The sequence below is a fragment of the Lissotriton vulgaris genome, chromosome 11, assembly GCF_964263255.1.
Source record: "Lissotriton vulgaris chromosome 11, aLisVul1.2, whole genome shotgun sequence".
NCBI classification, from domain to species: Eukaryota; Metazoa; Chordata; class Amphibia; order Caudata; family Salamandridae; genus Lissotriton; species Lissotriton vulgaris.
In genome coordinates this window covers 132,187,559-132,208,400 of record NC_141699.1, presented here as the reverse complement: position 1 = coordinate 132,208,400, position 20,842 = coordinate 132,187,559, and the positions used below count along the sequence as shown (strand labels likewise).

The following is a 20,842-nucleotide window of genomic DNA, read 5'->3' as shown; positions in this document are numbered from 1 at the left end:
GCAGACTATGTTGCCATCACTTTCAGATGGCCTCTGTTCTAATATAGAACAGTTGATTCTGGAAGACAAGCAGGCAGCTAAGCTGATTAATAGATGGGGGATGGGCACTACTGATTCAGTGAACTGGCCATGACATCCTCTCTGGTGCTATGTCGTTGTGCCTGGTTAAGTACCTCAGGCTTTTCAGAGGCTGCCCAAGCTGCTTTGGTCAATATGCCCTTTGATGGCACCCATCTTTTTGGTGCCCAGGTCGACTCCGCTTTATGGCATTTCCATGATAGAATAAGTGAAACAGAGTCCTAATTTTCATTTTCTAATTATATACCTCTTTGATTCTTTCCCTATACTAGAGTTGTAATGGGGATATTAATCATGTGGTTCTTACATGGCTGGCCATATTATGGCAGTGCCATGGTGGTATAAGTTCCACCTGTTGGTGACACCTGATGTGGTGTTCCTGCGGTTAGCAGAACTTATTGTTTCATTGCTGTCTTTGATAGATTATGTAGTACAAGGATACTTATTGCATAGGGGTGTCCCCTCCCATTTTTCCTCTGATGATGGGCTTCATGCTCAGGAGGTCACCTGCTTGTGATCTTTCTTCTGGTTAGGAAGTTTATGTCTCTTGCTTCTTTGGTAGCAGTTCGGTACGCTCTGCTATATGCAATAAGGCAGGATATGTATTATATTTTTGCAATTCTTACGATTAGTTGAAGCTTGCTTCTCTCTTCACTGTAAGTTTTATCTGTGACTGTATGTCATACCTTGTAGATATTAGTCTACATATAAATATGTATTATGAGTATGGATATCTATATCTATATCTATACTAATATAATAAAGAGAGAGCCCAAACCTTTGAGGCGGGTAATCTCAGGAACCACAGCACCAATCACAACACCCAATACAGCGTTGGAAAGGGCAGTTGCAGCAGAAGAACATAGGCTATGCAGACACCCACCATATACATTTAAAAGGTAAAAAAAACCTGTGGCAGCAAAGTAGTCCCTTGTGGGCGTGTCTGCGTTGTGCTGTGGGCGTGTGCTGGGGACATGACAAACGCTGGGAGCGTGTGGTACGTTCCGCCCTTCATGCCATGTCTCATATTGTGTGCTAATCCCACCCTGCTCCCTTTAAATACCCCTGCACCCCATAATCATAACCCACCCTTACTCCTTAAAATACCCCAACACCCTTAAACACTAACCCATCTTAACCCTATAAATATACCCTGTACTTTAAAACCCAAACCTATTCCTAAACCCTAAAAATACCCCTGTACCCCAAAACCCAAACCTAGCCCTGAACCCTATAAATACCCCTGTACCTCAAAACCCAAACCTACCCCTGAACCCTAAAAATACCCCTGTACCCCAATACCCAAACCTAGCCTGAACCCTAAAAATACCACTGTACCCCAAAACCCAAACCTACCCCAAGTTAAGGAATCTGCGGCTAGACTATGTCCCTACCAAATAATGAGTTACCGAAGGTAAGGAACTTGTTTGGCGGGTGTTCTCCTTTCTATCAGCCTTTGAAGTAAAGCCTGAATTTTTCAGACCAGTGGATCCTTCAGATAATAGAAAGGGGTTATACCATACCCTTCCTTCAGGCTCTGCCGTGATGTCCTCCCTGCCAAAAGATCACCTTGCCCTCTTGCAGCTAAAGGTGGCAGCACTTCTTCTGAAACAAGCTGTGGAGTTAATGCTAGACCACTAGACTGGACAAGCATGCTGCTCCAGATTCGTCCTTGTTCCCAAGAAGGATGGCAGTCGGTCTACGTCCGATCCTAGATCTCAGGGTCCTGAATTTTTCCTAAGGAAGGAGAAGTTGAGGATGCTGACATTGCTCAGGTCTTGCTGGCACTGGAATGGGAGACTAGATGATGTCCTTTGACCTGCAGGATGCGTATTTTCACATTGCAATCATGCAGTCTCACCAGAAGTATTTATGCTTTGTGGTTGGCTTTACCTATCACTAAAATGCGTAAGTTCTGTTTGGCTTGACATCCCCATCTCAGGTCTTCATCAAAGGGATGGGGGTTGTTTTGGACCATCTCAGAGGGTTGGCTTTTCCCATCTATGCGCTCCTGGATGTCTGACTACTCATAGACAGGTCAACAGGGATGTTGACACATCATGGACAATTGATAGTCTTTTTTTTTGAACTTTTGATAGTCTTGTTAATGTTTAACCTGGGCTTTTTAATCAAGAAGCACAAATCTCACCTGGCGTCCTCCCGGTGTCTCCTGATACTAGCCTTCACCCTGACGTTCTTCCTTCTCAGAGGATCCGTGACAACCAGTGGATGGTTCCATCTTTTCCCAAAGGTGCACCGGGCACAGGGGCACAGGGCCCAGTCCTGATAGTCTTACACCTGCTAGGTCTGGCTTACACCTACTAGGTCTGGCTGGCTTCCTTTATACTACTGGTAATGCATGTGCATTGATATATGACAGGTCTACAGTGGTGCCTCTGTTTGCAGTGGTTCTAACACGCGCCTTCTGCTGGATGTAGTCCAGGAGATCTTTGCCATGTGGGGCACTCCTCTGATGGATTTTTTTGCCTCCTTGGAAAATGCTGAGTTGCGACAGTACTGAACCCTCCACTATCCGTTCACAGAAGCCTTGTGGGGTGTGCTTCAGTTAAAGGGGAACGTGTTTCCCCAGCACCCACGCTTCCTCGAGTTCTGAAGAAGATTTACCAAGACTAGGCCCAAGTAACACTAATTTCCCTGGACTGGTCAAGGAGGTTGGGGTAAGCAGATAGTCTGCACTTTCCCCTATACCCCCCGTTCAGATTGCTATTCAGACCAGAGCTCCTCTGCTAGTCAGGAGGGCTGTGCTGCATCCCAATCTCTGAAGCCTCCGTCTTCATGCCTGGAAATTGAGGGCCTCATTTATGAAAGACTTGCGCCACTGGTGCGTCACTTTTTCCCATGTTAAAAGTGACGCATCGGAGGCGCAAGTCCTTCATAAATGATGCCCTGAGTATTTAAGCTGTTTTCAGCTGCCACCAAAGAAGGTTGAGGTCATTCTGTCAGTTCATCGCCCCTCCAAAAAATCTGTATATTGTGGGAGGTGGAACAGTTTTGTAGTAGGGTGTGCAGACAACAATGCTGACCCTTTGAAAGCCTGGTTATCGCATGTTCTTTCCATGGTTGACGTCATTCTATCAGCTCATCACCCCTCCATAAAATCTGTTTATTCTGGAAGGTGGAACAGTCTTGCTGCAGAGTGTGTAGACCACAAGGTGGACCCTTTGAAAGCCTGGTTGTTGCATGTTCTACAGTTCACACTCTCCCTAGCTTGAAGAAAGTGTCCAGTGGGCACTGAAAAGGGATACTTGCCTATGTTTTCGGCATTCCTCTGCCTCCCAGATCAACCTTCTTTGTTCAAGTACCCGATTGTGATGGGGTGCCTTAAGGAGCTTACCAACCTATATACTCCAACTTCTTTTGTTATGGGCCAGCGTTATCTTAACCTTGTTTCAAACTTTTTGATGGGGTTACAAATTGAGACTCTTAGTCAAGGTGATGTTTTTTGTTGTTGACATTTTTTATGTGATTTATACACTTCCAGAAAAACACAGTACAATACAATCGTAGCAATATTTACGTATCTCAAATAATTGTGGATTTAGTGATGAACACTCAGAACTGTCAAGGTATAAATTGTTCACACCTGAAATCTTGCGTTAATACGCTTAGTACTGTATTGGGACATAAGCAAGTAATTCTCAGGAAAGGAGATCATAACATGGTAACTCTTAACTTATCCCACCCACCTCCCCCCTGGGTCACGTAAAGAAAACCTCCTCTTCAAACCATGCAGCACAGGTCAGATTACGTATCTGAACAGATATTTCTACACTGTTCTCAGACTAAGAGTGCCCGGTGGCCGCACCTCCTCATCTGATCTGTCACAGTCAATGTGTAGTTCCCCCGACATTTGTGAGGTGAGGTCCTTGCCTATGGGGATCCCCATGATCATAGTGTACCAGACCCTCGCATCCTCTTCTAGCTTTTCATCCCTTCGAACACACCTCACTCGAATTAGCTCTGCCGTCGCCCATTCCCGTAAATTCCTGGGCCAATTTTCCACCTTGGGGGGCACCAAACCCATCCAACTAATCGCAATCCTTCTTTTAGCCAACACCAGTCCCAGCTGGAGGAACCTACAAGTAAGCTTTTTCCCTTTAGGTCTAGGGAGAAGACCCAGCAACACCTCCTAATGGATTGGGGTAGTGTCCACCCCGTCACCTGCCATAAGCTCTCCAGTATCGATCACCAGAAGAGACTTAGCTTCGAACAATGCCATATCATGTGCATGAACTGGACCTCGTTATAACCACATTTGGGACAACTAGCAGGGCGGTCTGGGTATATTTTGTGATGTACATATGGAGTCAGATAGGTTTGATGGACAATATTGAATTGGGTAATTTTAAATATGGTTTTGGCACTAATTTGCTTAACCCCTTCATACACCCTTTTCCATTCCGAGTCCTTTAGAGGTTCTTCCAGTTCCCCGTCCCACTTAGCTTGAATCAGGAGCGGGTGTGAGGCAAGGTCTTCCCTTAATGCCCTGTAAATGTGAGATACCAGCCTTCGGCCCCCCGCCAAGATCATGAGAGCCTGAAGCGTGGCGTTAATGGGCGGGTACTCCGGGAACGCAGGCCACACTTCTTGTGCCACCGCTGAGATCTTTGCGTCTTGAAGCTATTGCCCCCTACCCAGCTCAAACATTGATTCCGCCTCCTCCCTACTGAGGAACTTCTGTCCCAAGTACAAATCTCCCATCATGCGACAGCCTTCCTCCGTCCATTTGGTAATAGACATTGTTTGACTTATTTGTTTAAACAGAACGACTTCTCGTAGCTGGGCCTCCAGGGCATAGGGCGCTCGTTTCACTGCAGTTTTTATTGCGTTGGCCCAAATTACAGCCATGTGTCTGATGATATATGGGAGGCCCTCGGGGCACCCGGGACCCCAACATAAGGAGGTCCGGAAGAGGGGTTCCCCCTTGCGTACCCTCCAACAGCCGCCTCTCCCAATTGTTGTTCTCATCTAGCCGCTGTACGGCATGTTGTAGCTGTGTCGCCATGTAATAGAAACCCAACCTAGGGACCTTCAGTCCTCCCTTTTACCATGTCCTCTGTAGTGTATCCAGCTTCACCCTTTTCTTTTGGACCCCGATAACAGGTCAACCAATAGACGGTCCAGCAGGTGGAAATACGCCCACGGAATAAGATAGAGGGAATTTTGCATAGTATATAAGCATCGCGGAAGAATCACCATTTTTATTCGGGCTACCCGCCCCATCAGGGAAAAGGGCAGATCTTGCCAGAACTCGATTGATTCGCCGCTACCCTCCACACATTTCCCCATATTGCATTCTAGATAGGCTTCCTTCGTGTGTACCAGCCAAACCCCAAGGACTGCGTCTCTGACCCAATTCATCCCCACTATGGGTAACTCATCCTCCTCCTTGTCCATATAGTTATGGTTCTTCACCATAGAAGTGTTTATACTAGCGATCACCTCAGTGAGGCAGGCCAGCGAGTTGCAGGTTCTGAGGTCCCATCCGGCATATACCTTCTTTTTTCATGACAAGTTGGTGTTGCGAATAAGGGCTGCCTTCCTTCCTAAGGTGGTGACCTCTTTCCACTTAGGCCAGTCCCTGGCAACCTTCTTTTCCCTGCTCCATTCAACAAAGGAAGAGGAGCAGCTTTACCAGTTGAATTTTAGGTGGGCCGTCAGTTTCAAAGAATATAAGACTGGATGACCAGTCCTTCATTTGTACTGTGGTTCCAGGAAAGGAAAAGTGGTCCAGAAGTGAACAAGGAGAAGCTGTCTGAGAGAATCATAGCTCATTAAACCAGAGCCAAGTCACCTTCTTCCATATCCATCAAAAGAAAAAGTTTCTTACCTTTGGTAACAATCTACTAGATTCCTCACCAGTTCCGTCCGCCTCCCTGTTTGATGGATGGGTAAAAGGGAGAGATTTAGTAAGATCCCAATCTGAGTTAGGTACTGAGATACTTCTTGTTGATTTGTCTCCATCCACTTCTTTGAACGCTTGGAATAAATAACTGGAATTTGACGTTGTTGTGCCAGGGTGGGCGATATATATCTAAGTTGATGTCCTCTGATGCAGCTTCCGGCGCATATATGAAGCCAGCTCCACCTACGAGCACCTAATGACTTTGAAGTTTCCAGATCTATTCTGACATCTGGGGTTATTTTACAGGTGAGGAATATACAAGTAGATAGAAGATCCATCGGAAAGATCGTTACCTAAGGTTAGTACATTATTCATTGGGGGAATATAAGATAAATCGAGAAATTTAACAACAATATATACATTGGGAGCAAGTCTTAAATATTCTCAAGAGAAAATCTTACAGGTGCAGTTATCTTCTTCCCTTTAAGAACTGGACGATTTCTGTACATACCTGGAGGATCTCATGTGCAAATAGTGTATGCCAGAATTTGCATACTGAGCATGACTATCACACAGACGAGGCAAACATCTTCCTATTGACACCAGTGTACTTTACTGAATACAGTGAAAGGAACGTAGTGTAATTATGAGGCGACCAAAACAGGCTAGTTTACTACTGGGTAAATATTGGTATATAGAGGTCAAGGCATCTTCAGTTATTTTCAAATGACAAGAAGTTCACAAACATTGAATTCTTCAAGCCACATCACTAGTAAAGCCCAGTTAATACTATCAGACCCTGGAGATGGGTGACACTACCCATGACTGCCCCCATGGATGCCAAGCAATGACATTATCTTCGCCTATCTAATGAAAAATCATCTGTATTCGAATAGAGTATTACTATCTGCATTATCTTCTGGGTAGGCGCATAGTTTAATACCAACCATTCTTAAAATCACAGGCCTCAGAGATTTGTAACCAGGTTTATGAGGATATAATCCAATAGGTCATAGTAACACATTTGTTTTAAGACTTGGGAAAATTGCACAGCCAGTTGTGTCTTTGTCTAATTTGACTTGCCACAGTAGTATATAATCAATCGTGAGATCCACATCGGGCTGGGTCATGCGGTGTTCTGGGGTTGTATTGCACCTTTATGTAAGGACTGGAACAATATATGGCTGAGTAAGTAATGGGTATCTTGGCAGGAGGCCCTAGAGTCCATACTTGTAACAAACTACATTTAGCCCTAGTGTCACTTGAGGACCACTATGCTAAAATGTCCATTAAAGGTTCTACATTCGGTTTGATTCAAAAACATATTTCTGGTGTAAATCATACTATTTAGCAAAGTTTTTTTTAACATGTTCATTTAATCTATGCAGATGAAATTGAATCCCTTCCTCTTGCAAATACTCCAGAAGTGTTTGGCCTTCATTCCAATGCTGAGATTGGATACTACACACAGGCAGCTCGAGACATGTGGACTCACCTCCTAGAACTGCAGCCACAAACAGGTAAATGAAATGTTGTATTATATTATTAATAAATAGATGATTCTGGTATTAATTGTAGGGTGGAACCAACAATTAATACTTTGACAAGACATTGACTTAGATTTGTCTAAATATCTGTTCTCTCTTTTCCTTTAGGTGAAACTGGCACTGGGATCAGTCGAGATGAATATATTGGGCAAGTGGCCAAAGACATAGAGACCAAGTTACCCCCACTATTTGATCTTGATCTGATAAGAAAGAATTTGGGAATTGACATTTCACCTACAACAGTGGTACTGCTGCAAGAACTGGAGCGTTTTAACAAACTTATTGATAGAATGTCAAAATCTCTGGTGGAATTACAAAGGGTATGTGTATTTTTGCTGCTATGCCATTCATGACATTCCGGTTGGTTGTAGTGGCTTCTACTTCATTACTTGTCCCTATAATTACCCATAGGCCCTGGCTGGTGAGGTCGGAATGAGCAATGAGTTGGATGAGGTGTCTCGCGCCCTTTTCAATGGACAGATCCCCAACATCTGGAGGAAGCTGGCGCCTGATACTTTGAAAACACTAGGGAACTGGATGATTCATTTTAACAGGCGGTTCAACCAGTACACGGGATGGGTAAGAGACTGCATCTCCTTCTCCCAAAAACCTTTTGATTCTAAAAGTACAATTACAAAATAGATAATACTATAAGAAACTAAACTGGGTCACCAATCTAAAAGATTTAGAGATTTTCCATAATTCCACTGTATTCTAGATGGCAAATATTCATGTTCCTTTATAGGTGACTTACACTTGTCATGGGTCCCTGGTTCCCCTATGGCAACTTGTTCATAGCAGACAATCCTGCACAGAGCAGCTGAATATGCAAAACGTAATTTCTCTTTCTCCGCAGAGAAAACATTTTTTTTTTACCGTGGAGGAAATGTTTCTCCTACACCTTCAGCGAATCTGAAAGTGATGCGATCGCATTATTCTGGGATGTTAGGGTCACAAGATTTGTATCTAAAACTTGTATAACTCTTTGATGTGGATTTGTGGTGATTAGAACGTGAGGATGTTTTTGAGTGAGACGTGTGAGATTTTGAGTTGTTAAAACTATTTCTGGATTTTGTGTCATTGGTACAGTTTCAGTGCAAACTACAAGCATTTGAACTACTTTTTCAAAGCTTAGAGTAATTTCAAGGAGATTTCTAGTGCCATCTGCACGTTTAGGAAGGTTTGGGAGCCTTGGAGATACGTGGACATTTGTAGTAAAGTGAGATATTTCCAAATGGCCATTATAGTGCTCCCTGTAGTTGCAGATGACGTTTCGAAAATATTCCAGAAACATTTAATTAGTTAATGAAGCAACACTTGGGAGATGTTTGCTGACTGGATCAGTTTCATGAGAATTTGGACAAGTCAAGCAATACGCGAGGCAGTAGGATATTTCGCGCAGAAGTGTAAGGTTTGTGGTCATTTCAACCAGTTCTTGTGAGATTGTGGCCAATTCCTGTGAGATTTGAGCATTTTACGTCATTTGATGCTGACTTAAGGTTTTCAGCAAAGTAAAAGAAATCTGGGTTTATTTCAAGCCATAGTGAGGAGATTTAGAATTGATGACAGCTATGTTGGTGACATTGGGTTACTAGTGAGAGTAGTAGTTTTACACACATTAGTGGCCCTGATGGCAAGGTGGTTAGAGTGAGGAGTATGCAGTATTTATCAAACCTGATAAAATCTAGCTCCCTCGGAATATATAGGGTGCAGTAAATAGCACCTGGTCCTAGTTTTTGAGGACTTTGGAGCAGCAACGGATTTGGGTGCTTGCTGCAACAAAATCCGCATGCCACAGAAAAAACTGTATTTTGGTACTTTGTTAAATACCAGCATATTCGAGCTTTTCGAAATTTAAGGAAAAGTGAGAAATGTAAGACATTCGATAGTTACAGAGTGCTGTAAATATCTTAGAACTCAGAACTCCAACCAACTTGAAATAAGCGCATTGGTAGGAGAGTGGTGAGGGATTATTTTGATGAGTACCAAACCCGCAGATAGATGTGCTGCAGTCGCAATCCTTTTTAAAAAATGAAAAATAGGTGAGGTGTACAATGAGATTTTGGATGCTACCATTAAGGGATCAGGAAGAGTCCCTGCACTTCACGAAGGCTTGCCCTGCTGGTGGGTGAACTCCAAGGGGTGCAGGAACATCATTCTGCAACAAGACAGTGAGCACTCATTTAAATCTAGCATCAATCCTCCTCAACGCCATTCCCGCACCATCCTGGTCCCGCGGTATTCTCCTCTTCTTCCCTGTGCCCCCTTGTTCTAGGATGCAGCTCACGCTCTACAGGCTTCAGGAGGCGCTCCGCGGGGGTGTATGGGCTTGAGCGAGGAAAGGGGTGGTTGTTAGCTGGGTGCAAAGTGCCTAGGGTCAGGGTGCAGGGGGCGGGGTGAGGGGATAGCTGTACTCCGTCCTCCTGGGCATGGAGGGAGGGGGAGCTGGGCGAAACAAGCATTGGCAATGCAATAGGTCTCAAATTTACGCGAGACCTATTGCATTGCAAATGTTTGGCAACTTGTCATCACGGACAACGGGAGGGAGGGCAGGGGGATACAGCATGGGCATCGGTAGGGAGGGAGGGCGATAAGGAGAAAGCACGACAACAGGAGGGAGGGCATGCGGGGGGGAGGAGAGGAGAAGGCATGGACAAATCTGCGTGACGCTATGTGTGCCCAAAGGAATATAGTACATGCCCCACGTAAAAACCAAGTAAAGGGGCCAGTAGCCATGGGAGGATACAAATGACGGCATGGCTGTACTAAGGAGGGACTAACAAGCCTCCTAATGAATCAGAAGCCAGTATTTACAAAGGACAAACACACAAGCCAATGAAACATATGGGCGGAGGAGTGGACGTAGCTTCTCTCCATACTCGACTACCACAGCTATTCGCAGACTAGCGCTTGGTGCGCTGGCTCACGCTCGACCTAAAAAGCAAATAAACTTTAGGGAAATGGGAAAGCGGGATTCGGCAAGAAGACGTAGATCTATTCGAGGAATACAGAGTTGTTGTTAAACATAGAATCTAAGGTAACAATAAATACTGAGCAACGAAAGCAAATATAAGTAGCAGTGGGAAGTTAGAAACGTGTCTTCCCAGACAAGAAACTGTCCTGTCTCTGGAGCCTCTTTTCCTGCGCCACTAGGTTTCTTGGTAGTCAGATTTTGCTTCTCTGGCTGGGGGAACAGCGGATGCCCATTATGGGATTGAGACACCTTATACCCTGTGAATGATGCAGCATCCATCAAGGTAGTCAAGTAACACCGTAAAGGTCCAGCTCTATGGTCCAACCAACGAAATCTCTGTCTTTATTCTTTGCGTAACAGCTGAACTGGTTAAACAACAGAGTTTAGGGCAGTTTAATGAGGATTTGGTTGTCATCCAGATGGAATACCTAAAAGGGAAGGCCCTCAACGTGTTGAGTCAGTGAGAGGATATAAATGTTAAACATTATTACTGGAAAAGTTGAGGCCTAAAGATGGCCAAAGCTAGTTGGTTCAAACAGACTTATGAATAGATCATAAGTTAATCATTATTGGTCATATTAATGACATACATGAAAGGATCATGAGGTCTTTGATATCAGAAAGAAGAGTTTAAGGTCTACTTCTTTCATGCAAGTAAATAACATTGACATATTTGTCAATTAACCTAAGATGTCTCCTTCCTCTATAGAACAATAATGCCCTTAAATTACAATGTAGCCATACCTGGCCAACAGCTACGGTAGGAGCAGATGAATGTGTTTTTATGTTTTTTGCCTTTTGGCAAGTATCTATGGTGCGCCATCATTGGTAAGGGTTTTTAGCATTTTCCTTTTAAGTTATGGGTTCTATTCTATCAGATGCCCAAAATGTTCAAAGGACATGGATCCATAAACCCCGGAGGTATTCCCATATATTATTTGAGCATTACAAAAGTGCCTAGGAGGTAGATAAATGGATTATACTTGCATTTATGCAATCTGTGGCTTGACTGGGGAAAGCATGTGGAATATCTCAAGTTGTGTATACCCTTCCCCACTCCGTGAAAGTGCAATGTTTCTCTTAGTGTCTGAGTTGACTTTGCCTGCCTTTGGTCAGAGTACCTGCCACTCTATGGTTTGCTCAAAGTCATTTTAAGGATTGGGCAAAGTGGGCAATTGCCCAGGGCCCTCGCTTTCCAAGGAGCCCCCTGATAATATGTTTTTTTCTATCACTCAATCTCACCATTGTCAATATTCTTCTATATTGCTTCTGTCATGCAGGGTTGAATTGGCTGAAAATAGGCAATAAAAGTCAAGGTAGTTTTGTATGGGTGCCCCAAAATATGTTTGGCCCAGGTCCCAAAAGTTCTTAAGACAACACTGGGTTTGCTAATACATGTGTTTTGTGAATTTGCAGGGTCATTCATCTTTTCTCTAACAGGTGAGTAAAAGCAAACTAGTAGAAGGTAGTACTTGGTATCATATATAACGTCTTGGAACAGTGAGGTATCCGTTTGCTGTCACCTTACCAAGTCTTGGTGAGGCTGGTGTGCGTAAGTGTGGTAGGTCATTCGATTTAAGGTCTACATAAGGTTACCCCCTTAAATACGTGTTCCCTTAAGTAGGGTTTAGTAAACCGTACATGACCATGTGTGTGTTCTGTCCACTTGGTGAATAATCTTCCTGGCTTGCTTTAAATGTAACTATGCACATGCAAACATTTTAGTACATAATGTAGTGTTGGATAGGATACCCGTAGCTGGGATCATCCTCCTCGTCCTGCAGGACCTCATAGTAAGCACATCCAGAGGGTTCAGGTACCCCTTCCCAAGCGAGTGAGTTCACCTTACCTGCTAGAGTTTCAAGCCCCTTCCCTCTTAGCCCTGTGAACTTCAGTTTCACGTATCATTGCTATTAGGTTTGTTAAAGACATAACTTCTTCCACTCCCAGAAGGCACAGACATGCCCACCTGCTGCCATGCAGCAATGTGGCAACAGAACAGAGGCATCTACCGAACCAAAGAAAGTACAGTAAAGGGAATATAACAGTCTACCAAAATAACCGATCTAGGAAAGCAGTAACAACAGGCTGACATGTTTCTCTTTGGTAAATTAGGACTATTTTGCACGAGGCGGAAGCATAGTAAATTATTCTTTCTGATGCTTTGTATTTGCAGGTAAACGGCACTGAGCCCAATGTGATGTGGCTGTCGGGGCTGCATATCCCGGAGTCTTACCTGACAGCACTTGTCCAAGCCACTTGCAGGAAGAACGGCTGGCCCCTTGACAGATCCACCTTGTATACTCAAGTGACTGGCTACAAGGCAGACGAAGAAGTGGCCGAGCGCCCTGGCCAAGGTAACAAAATCTGCAATTCTGCAGGCAGATAGAGAACTTTTCTTTTTTCAAACCTGGAAGTGTGGTGTGGACAACACCTTGCATTTTACCCTCTCTGATGCAGCATATGGCAAACAAGAGTGCAGTGGCCAATGTTTTCTTTTCACCCTCTTTCATGCGGCATGGCACATGTACACAGGGCATTAAGTGGGATGAAAAAAACTGGGTGGTCTCTCTGATAGAGCGCGCAGGTCACCCGACTAACTTTGCTTACCAAGTATGCACATTTGGGCCCATAAATAATATTGCTTCACTATACTTTAATCAGGTAACCTACACACTACTGTCAGTAATTCAGTTTTCCTTCCAGTTTTATTCCCGGGTACCTGACTTACCAATCCTCGAAACAGGTACCTATGATCACAATGGATCAGGGAGCTAGCTGTGGGAGTAAGTAGACAACACAATACCATATACCGTTGAATAATGTTTGTACTCTTTATAATGACCACAGACTCAAGAAGTTTTCAACACCTTTATCTAATCATCATCATCATCATCATCATATGCCATGAGCCACAGATTTACACAGATCAAACTATCTATTACTAGAATTAGAAATATCGTATAGCTATGAATGAGAGTAAGAATCATTTAGAAATCAGAAATAAAGAGAAGGGAAAAATAAGGAACACTCTATTTTTAGTTTAACAGGCTTTCACAACTTCACTAAAGGCGGGTAAAGAAAGGGAACATACTAATCAAAGTAGACTTCCGAAATTCACTAACGGTTCAGAGGAAATGAAACTTATGCAATTAGATTTATCCAGATGTACTTATTATCTATAGGGAGGGTAAGAATGGAACATACTATAAAAGACGGTTTAGCATTTGACTAAAGGTAAGGGAAAAAGTGGAACATGCTAATAGACAAAATATATGACAATCCCATTTATAGTACAATAGAGGAAAAAGGAACGTATGCAAGTATGCTTTATTTAAAAGATCTAGAAGGAAATTTAGATAGACGGACACCCACGCACATATATTTACCTAGGATAGATCGAAGACTAACCCTGGCCACCGGTCAGTTGGAAAAGGCGGGAAAGGACCCTCAAGGACTTAGGTTGCAAGTAGGCAAGCAGGTACAGCTCATGGACAGTCAGGGCAGGATAACCCCAGGATTTGGATCAGGACTGGGTTCGTCTAAGGGTACGACCAACACCTGCAGCTTCGGTTGCAACGCCTGCGCTACTCCCTCTCTGCAAGGAATCTGCCAATAACCCCGATTGGGTTCTCGAATCTCCCAGCAAAGTGCTTCGCCAGCACTTAAGGTTTCCCAAACCCGGATTGAGTCTGTTTAAAATACGGACAGAGTGCTCCGCAGCTCTCTGTATCAATCACCTATAGAGTTCGTAGGGTCAGTGACAGGTCAGCTATTCGGACAAGTCGGACAATTTCTCTAGCTAAACCTAGGCTAGTTATACTGTTTTTCGGGTCAGTGTACCACCCCCCAATGTTGCAAGTGAAAGGATCCCCAAGTTCTGATTGGACAAAGGAGGAGGTTAAGTCATCACACCACCTTCATTTTAGACTTTCTCAGGCTTAATATTAAATTTTCGTACCCACCCCTTAAATTCTAGCTTCCCATGGCATATGTTTTACAGAGAACAATAGGGTACACAGCAGTGTATTACAAATGTAACAAATTCAGGTACAAGTCAGCTTCGTCTTGCTGGGTAACAGGTCGATTCCCAGGAGCATCTTGGCTTCGGCTGCCAGCTGGCTGTGTTCCACTGCTGCATGGCTTTCTTTTCTCCCATCATGTGACTGGGACCATATGAGCTTCAAATATGGAGTAGTAAGCATCTCCCAGGCCCAAAGAATACGATACATGAAAAGCAAGCGAAAACAATTTGAAAACACAGAAAAAATGATTACACTGTACACTATGAATGGCTGTACTACACCCCTTACTTTATAATGACTAATGCATTAGGGTAAGTGCAGAACAAACAGCTTTGCAAAAGCGGCAATGTAAGCACGGAGCATATGAGAAAACAAAGCGGCCATGTCAGCTGTATTGCGCATGAGCAACAAATTCCCACCAAAACTGCGAGTGCGTCACGTCACATGGGCATGACCGACACATGCGCAGACTATATTCCCGCGTAGCAGCAGCCATATTAGAGGCAAGCGTTATTACTGTTTAGTAAACACATAGGCAAGCGTCGCTGGGACACCAGGTGTAGTGTAAAATGTGCAATATTAGTACGACACACAGATTGATTACAAAGTTAAGGTTATGCGAGGTTCTTGAATACAAGCAAGTCGCGTAACGTGCGAATACTTGCTCCATCAATCCCCTCTTTGATGATATTTACTAACATCACTATTAATGGAGCCAGATGCCAACTTTTCACATTTTTCCCAGTTCAATTTCTTCAAACATTCGATTCAGTTTTTCTTTAGCCTCTTTATTAGGGTGAGAATTTTTCACCCTTTTGTAAATCTGATTATTCAGTACCTCCAATTCAAGTTCATCCACATTTCTCTTCACTCCTCTCTTGTTCACAGTGTACTTTTTCTGATGTTTGCGACATTTGCAACAAATGAATATGATAAACACTGCTATACTTATCCCCATGATTGGCATCAGTACTTTACTCAAAAGACTTTTCCCTAAGTTAGAAAACCAATGACCTACGGCGGAGAGACCATCAGTAAGTCTTTTCCAGGCACTGTCAACCTCAAGTGGTTTGAGCTCTTTTTCCAAATTTGTAATGGTCCTCACATACCCTTTAATTTCCACACTTTTGTCAGGTATGTAAGTGCAACAATGTTGCACTTTCAACATTCTACAGACTCCGCCCTCTTTTGCTAATAAGGTGTCAAGAGCAAGCCTGTTTTGTAAAACCATAGATCTGATCGCAACCATTTCGGTATTGACCATCAGGAAACCTCCAGCAGTGTCAGTGGATAACCGATTCACTACTATTGACAATTTGCAAATTCTGTGTGTATTCAGAGTCACTCCCACTGCAGGTATCAGTGCACTAAAAATATCTCCCACTATTTCTCTAGCACTTTCTCTTTTAGTATGTGCTAATTTATTAGTCTTTTCAGTGCTTCCAGTGATTTTCCCCACATGGTATATCTTTGGGAAGACAATACCAAAGTAACAGCTTCCGTACCAGTGGTCGGGCAATTTGAAATAAGCCTTGTTTCCACATATAAAATAAATTCCGGGAAACACCGGCTCTGACCCATCTTTGAATCCCCAACCCCCAATTGCCTTGAATTTGTGTTCGCATTCACTGGAACCAATGAATATGTTATTATAGTAACTAGTCTTTTCTCTGTGAAGACAAAGTTTCCTTTTCTTTTCGAAATCCAGCAACATGGCAGCATTGGCTCCACCATTTGAGGTGCTCCCTATACTTTCTGCCCATTTAGGAACTTTCTGAATTTTGTCTTTGGCTTTCTTTTGGAAACTTTCTCTTCTCTTTTCTACCATATCCAGAAATTCTTTCTCCTTTTCATGTAAAGAACAGGTCAAGTTATTTTTGTGTGCGTCATCTATGTTAATTTTTCCTACAGTTAGAAAATAATCACTCATGTATTTAGCTACATCTCTAGTTGTATGTACAGGGTTCAGGTTTCTTCGAACGGGAATTTCAGAAAATGTCACGTCAAGGTTTGAGTAGTAATACTGTAAAGGTCCTCTTTTGTAGAATAAGCTAGTTAGTATACTACAGGAAATTCCATAGGTTAAAGGCAAGTGATGGTAAGTCACTCCTTCAGCTACTGAAGTGGGTAACTTCATGCAGACATAACAGTCTATTTCCATCGTCTCTACATAATGTACTAATAGGTTTGCGAAAACATTTAAATGAGTTTTGTTCTTAATTTTATTAAAGTGTAATCCTTCCTCATCTGGTGCTTCTAAATCTAGCTTTGTTTGTTTCAGGCTAAGTGGTTTGTCTAGTACGTCTACACTTTGTGGTGTTCTTCTAGTGTGTGATTCTACAGTGTCATCTGGTAGGTTATTATTTGGGTACAGACTTGGGTTTTTACTCATCATAGAAGGAATAGTTATAGTTAGTCCTATCTAGAGTATCAGTACTATTGCTACACTACATAAACCTACTTAGCAGCATGTTTTACAACAATTACGTCTAGGCCTTCCATTCACATTGGAATCAGACATTTTTGCTCAAAAGAAGTTTTTCAACCCCTCTTTGTAACTTTGCACAGGTTGCTTACACAGGGCAACGTTCAGGTTGGTTCTTCTTCTTCGGTAGTCTGGTCAGCAATCAATTCTTCATCACTTTCGTCACTTATATCAAGATTTTCAAATTCCTCCAACACCAGATAAGTCCATTCAAGATTCTGGTATTTCCTGTTTAGTCTCTTGATTCGGGCACTTCTCCTTTTAGGCTTTGCTCCAGACTGTTCAGTATCACTGGAGTCTTGATTTTCTTGCTCAAGTTTTTCCTCTACAGTCTTTAGTCTTAGTCTCAGTCATTTGACAAATCTTGGTTCTCTATTTTTCTTCTTGAATCTTTTAACTGGCACTGTTATTTGGCTTTCTTCTAATGTTCTTTTGTTTTCGTTCAGTTGTGGCACATTTATTTCAACGTCTTCTTCTTCCCTTTCTGTCTGACTAGTCCCAGGTCTTATTTCAGTTTCTTCTGCCTGGTTACTAAACTGATCTTGTTCAGGTGTATGCTGAATTTAACTTTTGGTTGTTTCAACTTCTATTTCCTGAACGCTTTCGTCTAGTTCTATCTGATCCTGTTCAAGCACTTCAAACTTTTGATCTTCTTCTGCTTGAACTTCCGCCCTATTTTCTGTCTGTCCCTTTTCAGTCTCAGGAGTTTTTGGAGGTGTGTTGATAACCTGTTCTGTCTCTATCTGACCTTCCTCATCCTCAGATTTGACATGGATTTCGATGATCTGATTATCTCCTTCTATTCCTGTCTCGTCCTCACTATCCCCCTCTCTATCTAAGTAGGTTTGTCTTCTGGTTCTTATTGGGTCGAGCGTCAGGTCGATTACTGGGACCCAATCATCTTGACTGGTGCTCGGTTGTTCGTCATCAGCTACTTCAGGACCAACATCTGGAGACCCCTCAGCTGCACAACCTTCAGCCTCAGTTTCTTCGTCTTCTGTCACCTTTTTCGTATGCCTGGCATGGATCCACTGTGGCACACCTGCACACTTCACCGCTGTTGTGGTAACAAGAATCACTTGTCTTGGTTTTCCCCACTTCGGTGCAAGGCAACACTTCCAAGTGTGTTTCTTAATCACAACCCAATCACCAGGGTTCAAGTCATGGGCTGGAGTTGCTGGCCTGGCGACGACGTCTTCCCCAATCTGGTGAGAGATAGAACGCACTTGGTCACCCAGTTGCTTGCAGTACTCTAGCACCAAATCATCAGATATGTTTATCAGTTTGTATTCTGGCACCCATGCTTGTCGCATTTTTCTTCCCATCAGGATCTCGTGGGGGCTCAGGCCTGTCTTCCGATCTGGAATACTTCTGAGTCCCATCAAGACAAGGGGCAAAGCGTCTATCCAATTCATTCCAGTAGATTCACACATCTTTCCCAATCTCGACTTGATAGTCCCATTCAGATGTTCTACCACTCCAGAAGCCTCTGGGCGAGATGCACAGTGCAGTTATTGTGTAATTTTGAATGCTTCACAGATTTGGCCTATTATTTCATTCTGAAAATGCCCACCTCTGTCTGATTCAATTGTGACTGGAAAACCATACCTAGGTATCAATTCCCTCAGTAACAATTAGGCTACAGTGATGCTATCATTTTTCTTTGCAGGATAGAGCTTCTACCAATTTTGAAAATAGGCAGACAATGGCGAGGACATACTTAATTCCTCGACAGGGGGGTAACTGTATAAAGTCAATTTGTATTTTATGAAAGGACCTTCTGCTTTTCCAATTTTACCTGGTAAAACTACTGTTTTCTTTCCGGGATTATACTGCTGACATGTCAAGCACCTCTGGCAGAGTGCCTCTGCAATGTTCCTGAATTTCGAATTGAACCATGTCTGTCTGAAGACACGGATCATTGCATCTCTTCCTACATGTGTATCTCCATGTATTAGTCTGGCCATAGGAGCTAGCAGGCTGTCTGGCAACACAGGCATACCATCACTGTAAACAATGACACCATCCTCATTCCTTCTTTGACAACCAAACTTTCTCCATCTTCTCTTTTCTTTTGGTCCAGCTGCATTCTGCAACTCTCTTAGTTCTTCCCATGTTTGCACATCTTCAAACACCATAAGTTGGCAGCTGTTTCCTTTTCCCCCAATTTAATATTGACCGACATTTTATGTTTTGCACTATGTTGGGCCTGTTGGTCAGCATATCGATTATCTGCTGTCACATTGTCATTGCCAGATTTGTGAGCAGCACACTTGACCACTGCCAATTCTTTTGGTAACTAGATTGCTTCCAGTAGTTCCTGTACAACTTTTCCGTTTCTGATAGAAGTACCTGATGAAGTCAGGAACTCTCTTTGCAGCCACAATTGGCCAAAGTCATGCACAACCCTATAACCATACTGGCTATCCGTGTATATGGTTATTGTCTTATTTTTCCCAATTTTACAGGCTCTGGCCAATGCAACCAATTCGGCTACTTGTGCAGACTTGACTCCAAACAAATAGGATGCTTCTACTGCACGTTCTAATGTACACACGGCGTATGCAGTGCTTAGGCCTCCATCCTCATGTCTTAGACACAAGCCATCTACAAACAGTTCGTAATCTTCAACAGGCAAGGGCCTTTCCTTGATATCTGGGCGTGGTTTTGTACTGAACTCAGTCAGGTCAATGCAATCATGCTCGACCTCTCCCTTTACTTGTGCAATGAGTGAATTTGATAATAGGGTAGCTGGATTCAGTATGTTACATCAAGTAATGGTTACATTTTCTGCACCCACTAGAATTCTCTCATACTTAGTCAGCCGACTAGGTGTGAGATACTGGGTTTTAGTTCTGGTCAGTAAGATTACAGCTGCATGTGGAACATCACAGTTACAGCATGTCCCATAATGATGTATTCACTCTGTTCAAGACTCATGCAAGTTGCAGCTACTGCTTTCAGGCATCCAGGTAATCCAGCTGCCACTGGATCTAAAGAAGCGGAGAAATATGCCACTGGGCGTCTAGTCAAACCATGCATTTGGGTTAGGACTGAAAGTGCACAATTGTCTTGTGTGTCACAAAACAGTGCAAACTCTTTCGAATAATCAGGCATTCCTAATGCAGGAGCTGTACACAGACATTCTCGTAACTTTCTAAAAGCTGACATGCTTGCTTCATCCCACTCCACTGGGCCCTTTGCTCCTTTCTTTGTCATTTTTATTAATGGTTTTGCTAGGACTGCAAATCCCACAATCCACTGTCTACAGTATCCTACAACTCCAAGGAACATTCTGATTTCTTTCTGTGTATTTGGTAGTTCCATGTTTCGAATTATTCTAATTCTTTCTGTGGTAACCTTCCTGTTGGACCTAGGGTATCCTAGACTACATAGGGTAGCCTGGCACAGTAGTGGACACAGCTAAACTCAAGGCGTTGGTTAAGTGCTTACAAAACCCACTCACAGTAACCCGGTGATTAACCACTAAAATAAAAGACACATCACCAATCTTAGGAAAATACCAGTACCTTTTATAAAAATAATATTCTTTCTTGTTCTTGTTTTAAATAAAAGCAGTACACAAATAATTTACACAGTTCTCATAGATCTCAAATCACATCCAATACTTTTCCTAGTCAGTACATAAGAATCAAAGGTACATTACAGTTGAGATTAGTTATTGTCAATTTTCACAAAATGCTTCTTCAAGTTATGCTTACAGAAGGGAAAACGCACATTTCAGGTTTAATATGCCACTTTACACAACCTTGGCGTGCACCTTACCCATCCATATTCAGAGCCCAGCTCAGCCTGTCAGACTTCCACCCCTAGTAGCGCTGTTCTCAGAGCCCACAGCCAGTTATT

The 20,842-nt window shown here is 43.1% G+C and overlaps 1 protein-coding gene across 1 annotated transcript in view; it reads left to right on the top strand.

Annotated features, from left to right (window-relative positions):
- The window catches only part of DNAH10 (dynein axonemal heavy chain 10), a 1,963,751-nt gene that overhangs the window by 1,913,378 nt on the left and 29,531 nt on the right, over window positions 1-20,842 (top strand). The window contains exons 74-77 of the mRNA XM_086942901.1: window positions 7,333-7,464; window positions 7,600-7,811; window positions 7,903-8,070; window positions 12,642-12,822. Of these exons, the coding sequence (XP_086799027.1) occupies window positions 7,333-7,464; window positions 7,600-7,811; window positions 7,903-8,070; window positions 12,642-12,822 (693 nt within the window). The remainder of the gene's footprint in view (window positions 1-7,332; window positions 7,465-7,599; window positions 7,812-7,902; window positions 8,071-12,641; window positions 12,823-20,842) is intronic.